At 48.1% G+C, this 11,673-nt stretch overlaps 1 protein-coding gene across 4 annotated transcripts in view; it reads left to right on the forward strand.

Annotated features, from left to right (window-relative positions):
• WDR59 (WD repeat domain 59) overlaps positions 1 to 11,225 on the forward strand; it is a 47,615-nt gene extending 36,390 nt beyond the window's left edge. For all 4 annotated transcript variants that reach the window (XM_031505814.3, XM_021541080.4, XM_085589696.1 and 1 more), the window contains 8 exons: positions 1,078 to 1,211; positions 2,607 to 2,688; positions 4,531 to 4,643; positions 5,642 to 5,789; positions 5,882 to 5,954; positions 6,965 to 7,091; positions 7,510 to 7,652; positions 9,530 to 11,225. In XM_031505814.3, coding sequence (XP_031361674.1) covers positions 1,078 to 1,211; positions 2,607 to 2,688; positions 4,531 to 4,643; positions 5,642 to 5,789; positions 5,882 to 5,954; positions 6,965 to 7,091; positions 7,510 to 7,652; positions 9,530 to 9,765 — 1,056 coding nt within the window. In that variant the 3' untranslated portion in view covers positions 9,766 to 11,225. The remainder of the gene's footprint in view (positions 1 to 1,077; positions 1,212 to 2,606; positions 2,689 to 4,530; positions 4,644 to 5,641; positions 5,790 to 5,881; positions 5,955 to 6,964; positions 7,092 to 7,509; positions 7,653 to 9,529) is intronic.
• The last annotated feature ends 448 nt before the right edge of the window (positions 11,226 to 11,673 follow it).

Raw genomic sequence — 11,673 nt, forward strand, 5'->3', positions numbered from 1 at the left:
TTCTGCTTTGATGAGATGTGTGGGAAGCCCCAGCATGAGTGTCCCAGGAGAGCTTCCCTAACTCAGCATGTCCGGGTGCCTCCGTGTGGGTCGGTCGGCTCGGTTTGGCAATGAGGGAGCGCCATAGCAGAGCAGCATTGCAAAGCACTGGAGCCCTGCATAGCAGCCAGCGCTTCCTTCATAGAGCTCCAGTGCCTTCTGCCTGTCATGCTGCCACACATCCTCTCATCCCTCCTCCTCACTCTCCTAGAGCAAGGAGCTGGAAGAGGTCAGGATACCAGATAGATACTCTATGCTGTTTCACACAGCCAAGGTAGCTTTATGCGGCTTGGCTTTAAGATGGTCTCTATCTGTTACAGAGAGTATTTGGGAATCTTGGCTTCTTGTTTCTGTTCCCTTCTGTTGGTTCCTCTCCTTTCTTCTCCCCCCTCTTATGTGCTGAGCCAGCTGTAAGTAGATATGAGCATGGTAGCTAGGGATCCTTGCTAGGAAAACTTGGACTCTGCTTTATCATCTGGCAGTTGTTTGTTTGAAGCTGTTGATAAAGCAGGAGGTGGGAGCCCTGTGCTGGCACTGAACAGGGCCGTTCTCACCCTGAGAGGACAGACCTAGAGACAGACTGGAGCGGTGGGCTTGCCCTGAGGCAAAGGGCGAGCAGCAGCTGCCTCCAGCATGTCTCTGTGGTCTCTGTGCTGACGCTGGCTGAAGTCAGCAGTGGTTTATCTGCAAAGGGTTCCCAGAGAATGAGAATTGAACAGTCCTCCTGCCAAACTTGCCCAGGTTTGATTGGCATCCCAATGCTGATTTATTCTATTATTGGCTTTCACAGGGAAACTCACAAAATATTTTTGAGTGAGTTTGACCTTGAGCTCACTGCCTTGACCTGCTTTTCACTTCCTACAGATGGAGATGCTTGTTCTCCTGGGCATGTCATGGATGTTTTCCAGGGTAACACAGAGCCTTCTGAAAGGCAGGTTTGGGTGCTGCTTGCATTATTCCTGACCCTAGTGCTTTTTTCCCTGTCCCAGCCAGCCTACTGTCTTCTTCTCCAGTAACACTTTGCCGTTGGTTCTGCAGAAATCAAGGAGATGGAAAAGCAAACGAGAGGGGACAGATGCCAACAACCGACCCATCAAAGCTGCTGGGAAAGTTATTATCCAAGATATTTCCTGCTTGCTGCCTGTCCACAAGCTGCTGGGAGAACTCTACATGTGAGTACACGTGGGTTGTCATCCTTTCCCATATGAGAGTAGCTGTCTTGGCATTGCTGTGCTTTAATCCTGACATCAGTCAGCATGGATCCATGAATGTTTCTCTACCTTCTTCCTCTGTTCTTGCCTCACTGCTTTTTTTGGTATCCCTCTGCCTGTGAGAGGGGACCTGTCTCCTGTAAATCTGAAAAGTGTGAGGGAAGAAATTTGTGATGACGTGTAGTCAATAGAGTTTGAATCAGCATCATCACTGCAAATGTTGTAGGTTCAGATTTTCACCTGCTAAAGAGAGAAATAATCAGTATAAATTCTTTTTCAAATCTCATGTTAAATGCAGAGGCTTAAAAGTCTCAGTAAATGCACATTTTCATTCTGTAAAACTATTAATAGCTCATAAAGTTTTTTCATTACAGAAGTATATGATATGTTCCCACTTGGAGTCTTGTTTGTATATGTCAGGTCTGTTGTGCAGGTTGTTCTGTGGTATTGGAAAGAATGGAGTTCTGTGGGCATTTTTATGTTTTTGTTGGTTTTGGATTTTTTTTAACAAAGGGCTTCCTTTTTCCAGACTTTCTAAATCATATGGTTACAAAACCTCTGTTCCTGAATTTTTTCTTTCTTAGCTTTGGTAATACTGGCTGGTCCTTAACAGAATTTCCAGTCTATGGACATCCAGGGAAGAAGCAGGTTTCCTTTATGAGGAAAGAAAGAGAGGAAAAAAAACCTTTCTCTCCCTTTCTGTGTTATTAAAAAGAATATTCTTTTGAAAAAACTGTTGGACCTTTCTTCTTGGGACATATTGTGTAAACAACCTGACCCTTTTCCATGTGCTGTAAAAATCTCAAGCAGTTGAAGTGTTGGGAAGATTTCTGATGATAGGCAGAAGAGCACACGTGGGCTTCCTCAGCCCAACTTGCCAGCCTGTCAAGGCTTCACACAGTGGGTGTTATCCCCTAGCCAGCCTGGTTCTTCCCAGTGTGCTCCTGTCTCCCTCTGAGTTAGCCAGAGCAGACTGATGGGCTGAATGGGAACCATATAGCCAATGGCACCAGCTTTTAGGGACAAGAATGATTCTGGACTTCATGATGCCCCAGCAGAAGTTTGGTTTGATATCCTCTTGGAAGTGGTGTTGCTTAGAATCAATCCCAGCTAGTATGGACTTGGACTCGATGTGTGGTGTATTAGCAAAAATGAATAGTGGGAGGAGGATGGCAGTGATCCCTGAATAACAAGAGAAGGATGGGATGGGTTCCTGGCCATGCAAAGAGGCTCGTATTGATTGGGAGGTTCTGGGCTGCTCACTGCTGCCAGAGCCACATTACCCCTTCCCCCCATTCCTCCCCACCTTTGTAGGTAATGTGCCAATCAGAGCTGAGTTACCTCCTTTCTTTTCAGACTGAACGTGAATAACATCCAGGAGACTTGCCAGAAGAATGCTGCCTCAGCCTTGGCTGTGGGGCGGAGGGATCTCGTACAGGTATGCCGTGGAATCTGACCTCTTCCTCAGCAGCCTGTGATACCCTCCAATGGCTTGTGCTGTCACCAGCACCCAAACACCACTGGGGTTCAGCAGCTCTATCAGGGACTCCCTGGCTGGTGAACCTGGCCTGTGGAACAGCCGCCAAGGTGATCCCCACCTCGCTGACTCTGGGCATTGAGAGATTCCTTCCGAGCACTGCACACAGATTCTTTTATGCCCTTTGCCAAACTCAGTGAAACATATTTTTCAGGGAATTCCTGTAGGCAAAATGAGGAATGCAGTCTGCTTTTGAGTCATCAAATGGAGTAACTGTGCAGAGTTGCCGAGCTGCTGTCAGCATTTTGATTAGTAATTCTTTTCGTACTTATGTTATTGTTCCCATTGTTTGGCATTCTGCTGGCACTGGGTACTAAGTGCAGCTGTCTTCTCCCAAAAGAGCCTGGGCCCAGGGGCCCCAAAATGGGGGTGGTATTTGCCTTCAGCTAAAAGTAGGAGAAAAATGGCTGTTGTGGCCCATGCTTTTCTCTGTGATTAGTCCATTGCAACAGGCAGAACATTTGACAGGACACGGGAACACCTGAAAGAGATGGGAATTGGCAGTGCCACAGGAGCTGTGCACATCTCCTCAGCATTTGGCTCTTCCTAGAGCTGGATAGGCAACATGCATAGGCTTACCTGATCTAAGCAGAAGCTGACTCAAGCTGTTGTCTTGATTCTTGGTGGGTTCTGCAACACCAGCAGAGAGAAAGTAGGTCTAGTTCTCCCTTGTCTGTTCTTCTAGCAGTCTGGTTTGTCCACATTGGACCAGAGTTTGGGTGGAGTAACTTCAGCAAGATTTCTCTGAGATAACTCTGTTTCTTGCTTGGTCTTCCCTGTCCCGTGTAGCTCCAGCCTGCAGTGCAGCTCACAGCAAAAATGCAGGCTTGAATTGCAAGTTACAGGTTTGATGTGCTCTGTAGCAGTGTAGGAAGTGGAATATTTCCTGTTTGCTTTCTGTGCACTCTCTTACGCAGCCCAGTCCTTGTTTCAGTTTCTCTTATGTTCCTCTCTCTGGTTTCACGGGAAGCAGCTTTGGGATTACTTTTTCTGGCTGTTTGTTCTTTGTACTTGGTGCATGTGGTTTTTCTTTATTGTCCACATTGTCAGTTCTCTGATTTCTGCTGTCCTTTTAGCACCATGCTCTTTTTCCTTTCCTGCTCTTTTTTTCATGCTAAATTAGGAGCTTTCCTTTTTCCTGGAATATTCTGTCCCATTTTTAAAGGCACAGCAGAAAAAAACAATCCTAGATCAGTGGTATAGAGGCTGACAAGATGGAATCATTTTCAGAATAGAGGATGAAAATTAAGGAGAAATTTCATGTGAAGTGCTTAAACTTCTGAAATAGAAAAGGCAAACATTGTCCTGTCTGTACCAAGCTGCATTAGGAGAATAGCGCTCAGTGATAGCACTAATGAAAGGATACTTCTCATGCAAATAATGATTTCCCAATAAACTTTCTGCCACCAGACATCTCTGAACCCAAGAACTGTATCAAATCTAAACCCTTTTGATGCTTGTGAATATAAAATGCACTAACAGACTATAGACTGTTCTGCTTTTGCATTTAACCCAAACACGAAGTGAGTGGGACAGTTAAAGCCTGGTTTTGTGTTATTCTCTGTATTATTTGTGACACAGAGACTGAAACTGTTCCCTGCTATCAGGGAAAAAAAAAAAGCCAAAACAGACAAGCTCAAGCTCCATTATTATCTGTCTGTGTGTGAATTTGTGCACACCTATGCCCTAGGAGTGTGGTTAATCCTAATTGTAGCTCTTCTGCTTTTCCTTCCTGTCTGCCAGGTTTGGTCACTGGCCATGGTAGCCACTGATCTCTGTCTTGGACCGAAGTCTGACCCAGATTTAGAGATACCTTGGGCACAACATCCATTTGGACGTCAATTACTGGAGTCCTTGTACGTGTCTGATTGCTGGGGAGGGCTTGGGGAATGGTTGCTGAAGCAGAGCCCTCCATAACTATGTATGTGTAAGGAGTCATTTCATATTTGGGGTAGTGCCACAACATGGATATTTTTCCCATCTCAAGCCTCTGATGCATCACAAAGGGAAACTCCAAATGTGTTTCTGGCATACAGGAGGCAGCCCTTGACCTTCCACCTATCACTCAGGTCTTCCTTGGCCAGCATTGAGCAATAGGCCAGGCACAGGTGGAGCTCTGCTTTCCATGCCCAGAATGCTTGACTTGGAGATTTGGGTTTCCTGCTCCCCATTAAACAAGCCTGTTGGTGCAGGCTCTTTTTTACCTTCAGATTCCCTGTTGTCACCTACCTTTATTGGAAGTTGCTCCAGTGGCTACAAAGCTGTGTGTTAGCTACAAATGTTTTCCAGGTGAATCTACTCAGGAGTTACATGATATTATTTGTCAGTCCATGCTATCTGAAGTGCAGGATTTGTGTGCTGTGCTTTCCATACTGTTGTTTGGCCAAGCTCTCTCCTGCTGCATGGCAGCTGTGGGGGCACAGCACAGGTTGTTCTTTATCACTCTCAGCCTTCAGATCAAACTGGAAACTTCCTAGCCTTCTACAAAACCTGCAGCAGCCAATTGCCTTGTGATCCAGGTGCAGGACACTTGCACCCAGAAGGCTTTGTCAAAAAGATGGGATGGGAGTGAGTCTAATGGCTCCAGCATTACATCAGAGCCCAAGTACTGCTGAATTCCCAGAGCTCCCATCTTTCTCCCACCAGTTAGGGCATGAGCATTTTCAGAAGGAGAACTTGGCTCCTCAAAGGTGTTTAGAAAAGCCAATCCAGTTCCTCAGTGCACATGTCTCCTGTGGGCAGTCATGACACCCAAACCCATGTGTGCAACAGACTTGAAATTAGCTGCCCTGGAGTCTCAGTGGTTTTGCTACTGATTTCTGCTCAGGCTGACACTGACTTTTTCATTTCCCAGGCTGGCTCATTACTCACAGCTCCATGATGTACAGACCCTAGCCATGCTCTGCAGTGTGTTTGAAGCCCAGTCCAGGCTCCAGGGATGCCCCAACTCTTGTGTCCCCTTTCCTCAGCGTGCCTCCAACCTGGCCTCCCACAGCCGATACGTATGATCACCATTTCTTTCCCATTTGTCTTGGATATATTTGAATGTCTTTCGCATAGATGACATGATTTATTCTCCTTTCCCCCTCAACAGCCCAGCTTTACTTCCTCTGGCTCCTGTTCCAGCATGTCAGATCCCGGGATTGGCACTGGAGGCTGGAGCATAGGTATGAGACTTGGTAAATAAAGGAATCTCCCACCCTTCCAGCCAAGGTTTTAGATAGCTCCTGTGGTGGGGAAAAGAGGGAGTTAGTACCAGCTGTGACTGCAGATGTGCTCTGCTAGAGCAGCTCTGTTGGGTTTGGCCAGTATGGTGTGACTCCATGGCTGGAAGTGAGCAGGCCTTGCAGTGTCTGTGTCAAGGCTCCTGCAGTCCTGTACCTTCTGACTTCAGTAGATACTTCATTCAACAAGTATCAAAAATGTCATCAGCTGTCTAATTCCACAGCATTCAGGGGGAAAGCAGTGCTGTGCTTTCTTCTCTCACTGGCAGAAACACAGCAGTTGGAATGACTGGGTTCTTGGTGCTATGAATATCTACAGAGGTTTTTCACTGTGACAAAGGGGGCTCTGGTGTCAGAGTTGAAACTTTTGGCAGATTCCTAGTGATATACATGGCCTGGGGCAGCATCAGCCCTGTTAGCACCAGAGCTATAACTTTTCAGTGTGATATCAAGGCACATGTGACATGGGGAAGAGGACAGGATGGGGTTTAGGGGAGCGGATAATCTTTTGTAGCAGTTATTAGCAGTCATCTCCCTGCCCCCAGGGCAGTACCTTGCATGCAGAGGCCCCTTTACGTAACAGCAGTCCTGGTGATGAGAGTCCTCCCTGTCTAGGAAAGAGTAACCCAAGACCGCCCAGGAAAATGTTCCCAAGCAAACTCCATGGGATTGATTGCCTGGTTCCTTTTTGTCTAAAGCAGAAGGCAAAAGGGATTCCTCCACATCAGATTTCTCTGCCTGGTGATGCCCATTAAGTCCTTTCACCAAAAGTGTCGTAGAAGCACTTGGCAAGTAGAGACTGGCACATAGTTCTTGGAGGTGGGGCAGTGTTTGTTGGAATGCAGAGGGTGGTAGCACTGAAACACAGGGCTGCAAACCTGTGGGCTTTGATGTCCCTTCCTGATTCCTGTTGTGAGGGGGGAGATGCACTCACAGCCTCTTGTTGTTTGCAGCAAACAAAGACACAGAGCAGACCTCCACTCCCTGGTGCGAGTCTTCTCCAGATGACTTCCGCTATGGAAACCTAACGTATCCTGATCCTCGGGAGAGGGAGAAGGACCAGCATGAGAAAAACAAAAGGTAGGTTGTCACATGCCTTGGGGGTATTCAGAGATGCCTTACTTGTGTCTCAGTCACATGGAACTCCATGGCCAGGTCTCTTGGTGCTGTGCAGTACCACATCTGCCCCTAGACCTTGTCATTCACACAGTTGCTTGAAGAAGCTTCATCCTGCAGATCAGCACTGCTGGGCTGGGCTTACACTTGATGCATCCCTAAGAGGCCATGGTAGGGGCCCCAAAGGACAGTCCACCCACAGATTGTGCACCCTGGAGTGTAGAACAAATCAAGGCCAGAGCAGTTTGTATTCAGCATGTTTCAGCAACCCGTGGGAAGTGCCCTGCTGCATTTCCAGCAGTGTGAGATGGTTGCATAGCCATTGTAGGAAAGAGAATTGCAACCAGAGTCTCTGAGAGTCAATCAGTGTTTGTTCCTCTAGGTTGCTGGATCCTGCCAACACTCAGCAATTTGATGACTTTAAGAAGTGCTATGGAGAAATCCTGTATCGCTGGGGCCTGCGAGAGAAGCGGGCTGAGGTTCTGAAGTTTGTCTCGTGTCCTCCTGATCCCCACAAGGGAATTGGTGAGTGTCTGGTCCAGTTGCTCAGGCAGAGCCACAGTTCTGCCTCTGGGAGCTTAGGAACGTGCAATCTGCAGGGCAGGATGTGTTGTGAATGGAATGGACAAAGTTTATCAGAGAGATCCACCCAAGCGAGTCACAAGGGTTTAAAGTGGTTATATAGGTGTAATTGAACCTTGGTACAAATCATTCCACAGGATTAATGATGGCAAACCAATTATTTAATATGAATAAAATATGAAGAGTTTATTTAAATTGATGAATATAATGATAATCATTAGACTAAAAAGGCCTTAATCAGAATTATTTACCACACAGTATAGAAAATTAAAACTAGAAATACACTGCACTGGTTATTAAATAAATAATATCAAAGCTAGCTTAATAATTATCGGGTAGACACTGATGTCCATCCTTAGCAATGACCATGGACAAATCTCTCTCACTGAGCTTTGAGGAGTGACCTTGAGGGGTGTCCCCACCCAAGGTAAGGCTCTTCACACACACCTAAAGGAGGTGTGTTAAAAATTTTCACCATGTAAAAATGGAACTGGTCTTTACTTTATGGTATGAAATAATTGACTGTCAGTCACACAATTTTAGATAAAATGTTGTCCTGCCTGCTCAACAGAACATGCTTTATTTTTTTAATAAGATGCTGTCAGCTCTTTGGTTTCTTCTTCTGTAAACATCTGCCTCTCCCTTCCCTGCCAGGGTTTTCACATCCCTGTTGATGTCAGCCCTGATGAGGAAGCATTTGCCTTACCTGTCCATGTGATGGGTCTAATTTGGGGTAGTGTGATCAAGCTGGTTTCAGCATTCTTCAACACAAAGAACAGCAGGGCCCTCCCTGTTCAATCCATCATTGATAGCTTGCAAGTAAGGTAAAATCCAAGCTGTTTTACTCCTGCTTAGGCAGAGAATTCTACTACATGGATAAAGTGTCCATTGGTTAATGAAATGCCACAGCAAATGTGGCTAAACTCTCTGAGAGAGGTTAGCTCTGCCAGTAAATGGGTTTGACTTCTTCACAATTCTGGGTGGAGGTGAGGCTTTCAGGTGTGGGTTCAAGGGCTTTGTAGACTGTAACATCTCTCCAGGAAAGCTGGAAAAATTCACATACTGCCATGCAAGCAGTGCTCAGCTCTGTACTGATGAATGTCCTTTATTCCCTCTGAGATGCCCTGTCTTCATCTCTGATCCTGGGCTAAAGTGTCCTTGTGTTAAAATGGCAAGATCTCTAACTAGGTGAGCTAGCCAGCCAAAAGAACTTTCCTCCCAAAATACTTTCAGCAGTGTGGATGCCCAGCTTAAGGACAGCTGCTAAATTGTGCTCTTCACAGACCTCTGGGAACAGATGTGCTTGACCTGGGAGGGAGAAAAACAGCTGAAGGATGCCAGAGAAACAGCAGTAGTCTCACCTTGTCACCCAAGACAAGCTCTGGGGAGTAATTGGAGTGAAAACAAGTGACTTAACCCACTGCCTTTGCTCCTCCATGGCTGACAGTCTGATACAGGAGCATCAGGTGGGCTCTCTGATGAGAAATGGAGACTGTTCTTGCTTAGTGACACTTTATAGTGGTAGGAGGTGGATGAGACCAGCAGGAAGCTTTCATGAGTCAGTGTCTCCAAAGCTTGAAATCCAACTCACATTTGCAGCAGACAGCTGTAGCCATCAGGGGAATTGCTGGGCCAGTCAGTGCCGCAGTGCTCCAGTTGTCCGTTCCTTTGATCACATGTGGAGAACAAACCAAGATCTCTAAACACCATCCACTCTCCATCCTGCTGGAGCTGTGAGGCGGTGTGAGGGGCTCTATGCAGGGCTGCTTTGTCCACGATTCCAGCCCTGACTGTCCCCTCTCCGTGTGTTCCTCCGGCAGAGTTCGGCGTGTACTGCAGCCACTGCCGCAGCGAGGTGCGCGGCACCCAGTGCGCCGTCTGCAAGGGCTTCACCTTCCAGTGCGCCATCTGCCACGTGGCCGTGCGGGGCTCCTCCAACTTCTGCCTCACCTGCGGCCACGGAGGCCACACCAGCCACATGATGGAGTGGTTTCGCACCCAGGAGGTCTGTCCCACAGGCTGTGGGTGCCACTGCCTGCTCGAGAGCACCTTCTGAGCAGTGGGGACAGCGAGCCACCCGGGAACTGTCTGAATATTTCATTCCCAAGCCATGTTGAGTCAGCTTTGCTCCACTCTGTCTGGACGAGATCGCCACAAGGAGCTGAAACAGGACATCCTGGTAATGTGCTGTGGTGATGTTTACAAGTGCTTCCTTTACTCCTACGCTTCCCAGGTTGCTTTCAGACCAATTTGACCAAATTCCCTGTGTCCATTGCTGGCAATGGATGTCAGAACTGAAAAATTGCTCTCTCCTGCAGAAGGGTGTGTGAATATTGGTTAGTTTGGGATTAAGAGGTTTTTGAAAGCTCCCCTGGAAGGGGCCCACCTGGCAGACCCAAACTCGCTTCAGCAATGTAGAGTCTTTTCTAGGTGCCTCCTTACAAGGGTTCAAACTGAGCAAAACAATTGATTTACACAATTAAAGCAGAAATAATTCTCAAGCAACAGTAAGCTCTGAAGGTGAGTTGCAAATGGCGCTTGAAGAGGAAATAGTCCATGGAACTGTGCTCAGAGTTTCTCTGGAAGCAGCAGGGTCCTTATTTTGAATGGCTGTTTACATCGTTTAGATTTCCCTACAAAGCAAGAAAAGGAAATGGCATTTTTCAGGATTACATCTTAAATAATTTCTGCTCACTAGTCAGTACCTGTGAAAAGCCTAGACAAGCACCCAAGGTCCCTGTAATTAGTTGCTTCCAGCAGTTTTAGTACTGTTAGGCTTTAAGGTGTCTCCATCTCCTGCTCTGACCAGGTGATAAAATGCACTTTAACTTGTCCCTGTCTCGGTGTGACGCTTCTGGTCACTGGGAAAGGCATATGCCTTTTGAGTTTGGGATCCACGCTGTCTTTAAGATGTAGTATTTTGGAAAGCCTTTGCTCCCTCACTGAGAACACACACAGGGGACACTTACTCAATACAGCTCTTTTAGGTTGTTGTTTCCAAGCTCTACGGGAAAAATTAGGGTTAATTTGAGATTTGCTGCTGCTGGAGTGACAAAGCTCTTGAACAGGGAAGCGGCAGATTCTAGGGAAAAAGGGAGTTTGGAAGAATGGTGGAATCCATGGAGGCAAAAGGTTTATGACTTTCCTCACTGTGAAGCATCAACTGGAGAATGTACTGATGGATCTGTCTGTTTGGGGCTGTGCCTGCCAGGCACTCCCAGCACAGGGATGCTGCTGTGCAGTGTGTGCACACCTGGATCATGCAGCCTGTGCCTCTCCAGGGCTGGCTTCAGCCTGAGCTTTGAATTTGGGCAAATGTGTGCTCAGGGATGAGCCAGCTGGAGCTATCCCCACCTGTACCAGCACTGATCCCTTCTCCCACGCTTGCCTGCTGAGTGGTGCCGTGTGCCATGCCCGTTCCCAACCCCTGTGCTAGCTCAGGCAGTGGGATCCTGCTTTGGAATAAACAGATGATGTATCTTAAACAAAACATTAAAATTATTTTTTTTAAGTGCTGTTCTGATAGCATGTGGTGTTGCTCTCTCTGTGTGGGGCCCCAGCAGCTCTCCCTGCACCCCAAAGCAGAGGGCTCGGTAGTAGCAGAGCCGCACCAGAGCTAAGCCGCTGCTGGGTCCTGGCTGGGACAATGTGCTGACACCTGGGAGCAGGCTGGGAAGTGCCCGCGGTTGAAGCTCCTCTTGGGAAAGCACAGCCGGGCGGTGTCTGAGCTGCCGGTAAAGCCGGGGACGCTGCACGCTGCGGGCCGGGCGGCCCCGGGCAGCGTCCGGCCCCGGGGAGCGCCCGGCCCCGGGGAGCGCCCGGCCCCGGGCAGCGTCCAGCCCCGGGCAGCGTCCAGCCCCGTCCGGCCCCGGGCAGCGTCCCGCCCCGGGGAGCGTCCGGCCCCGGGCAGCGTCCGGCCCCGGGCAGCGTCCGGGCAGCACCCGGCCCCGGGGAGCGCCCGGCC

This window comes from Lonchura striata, chromosome 11 (assembly GCF_050655825.1).
Source record: "Lonchura striata isolate lonStrDom1 chromosome 11, ASM5065582v1, whole genome shotgun sequence".
NCBI classification, from domain to species: domain Eukaryota; kingdom Metazoa; phylum Chordata; class Aves; order Passeriformes; family Estrildidae; genus Lonchura; species Lonchura striata.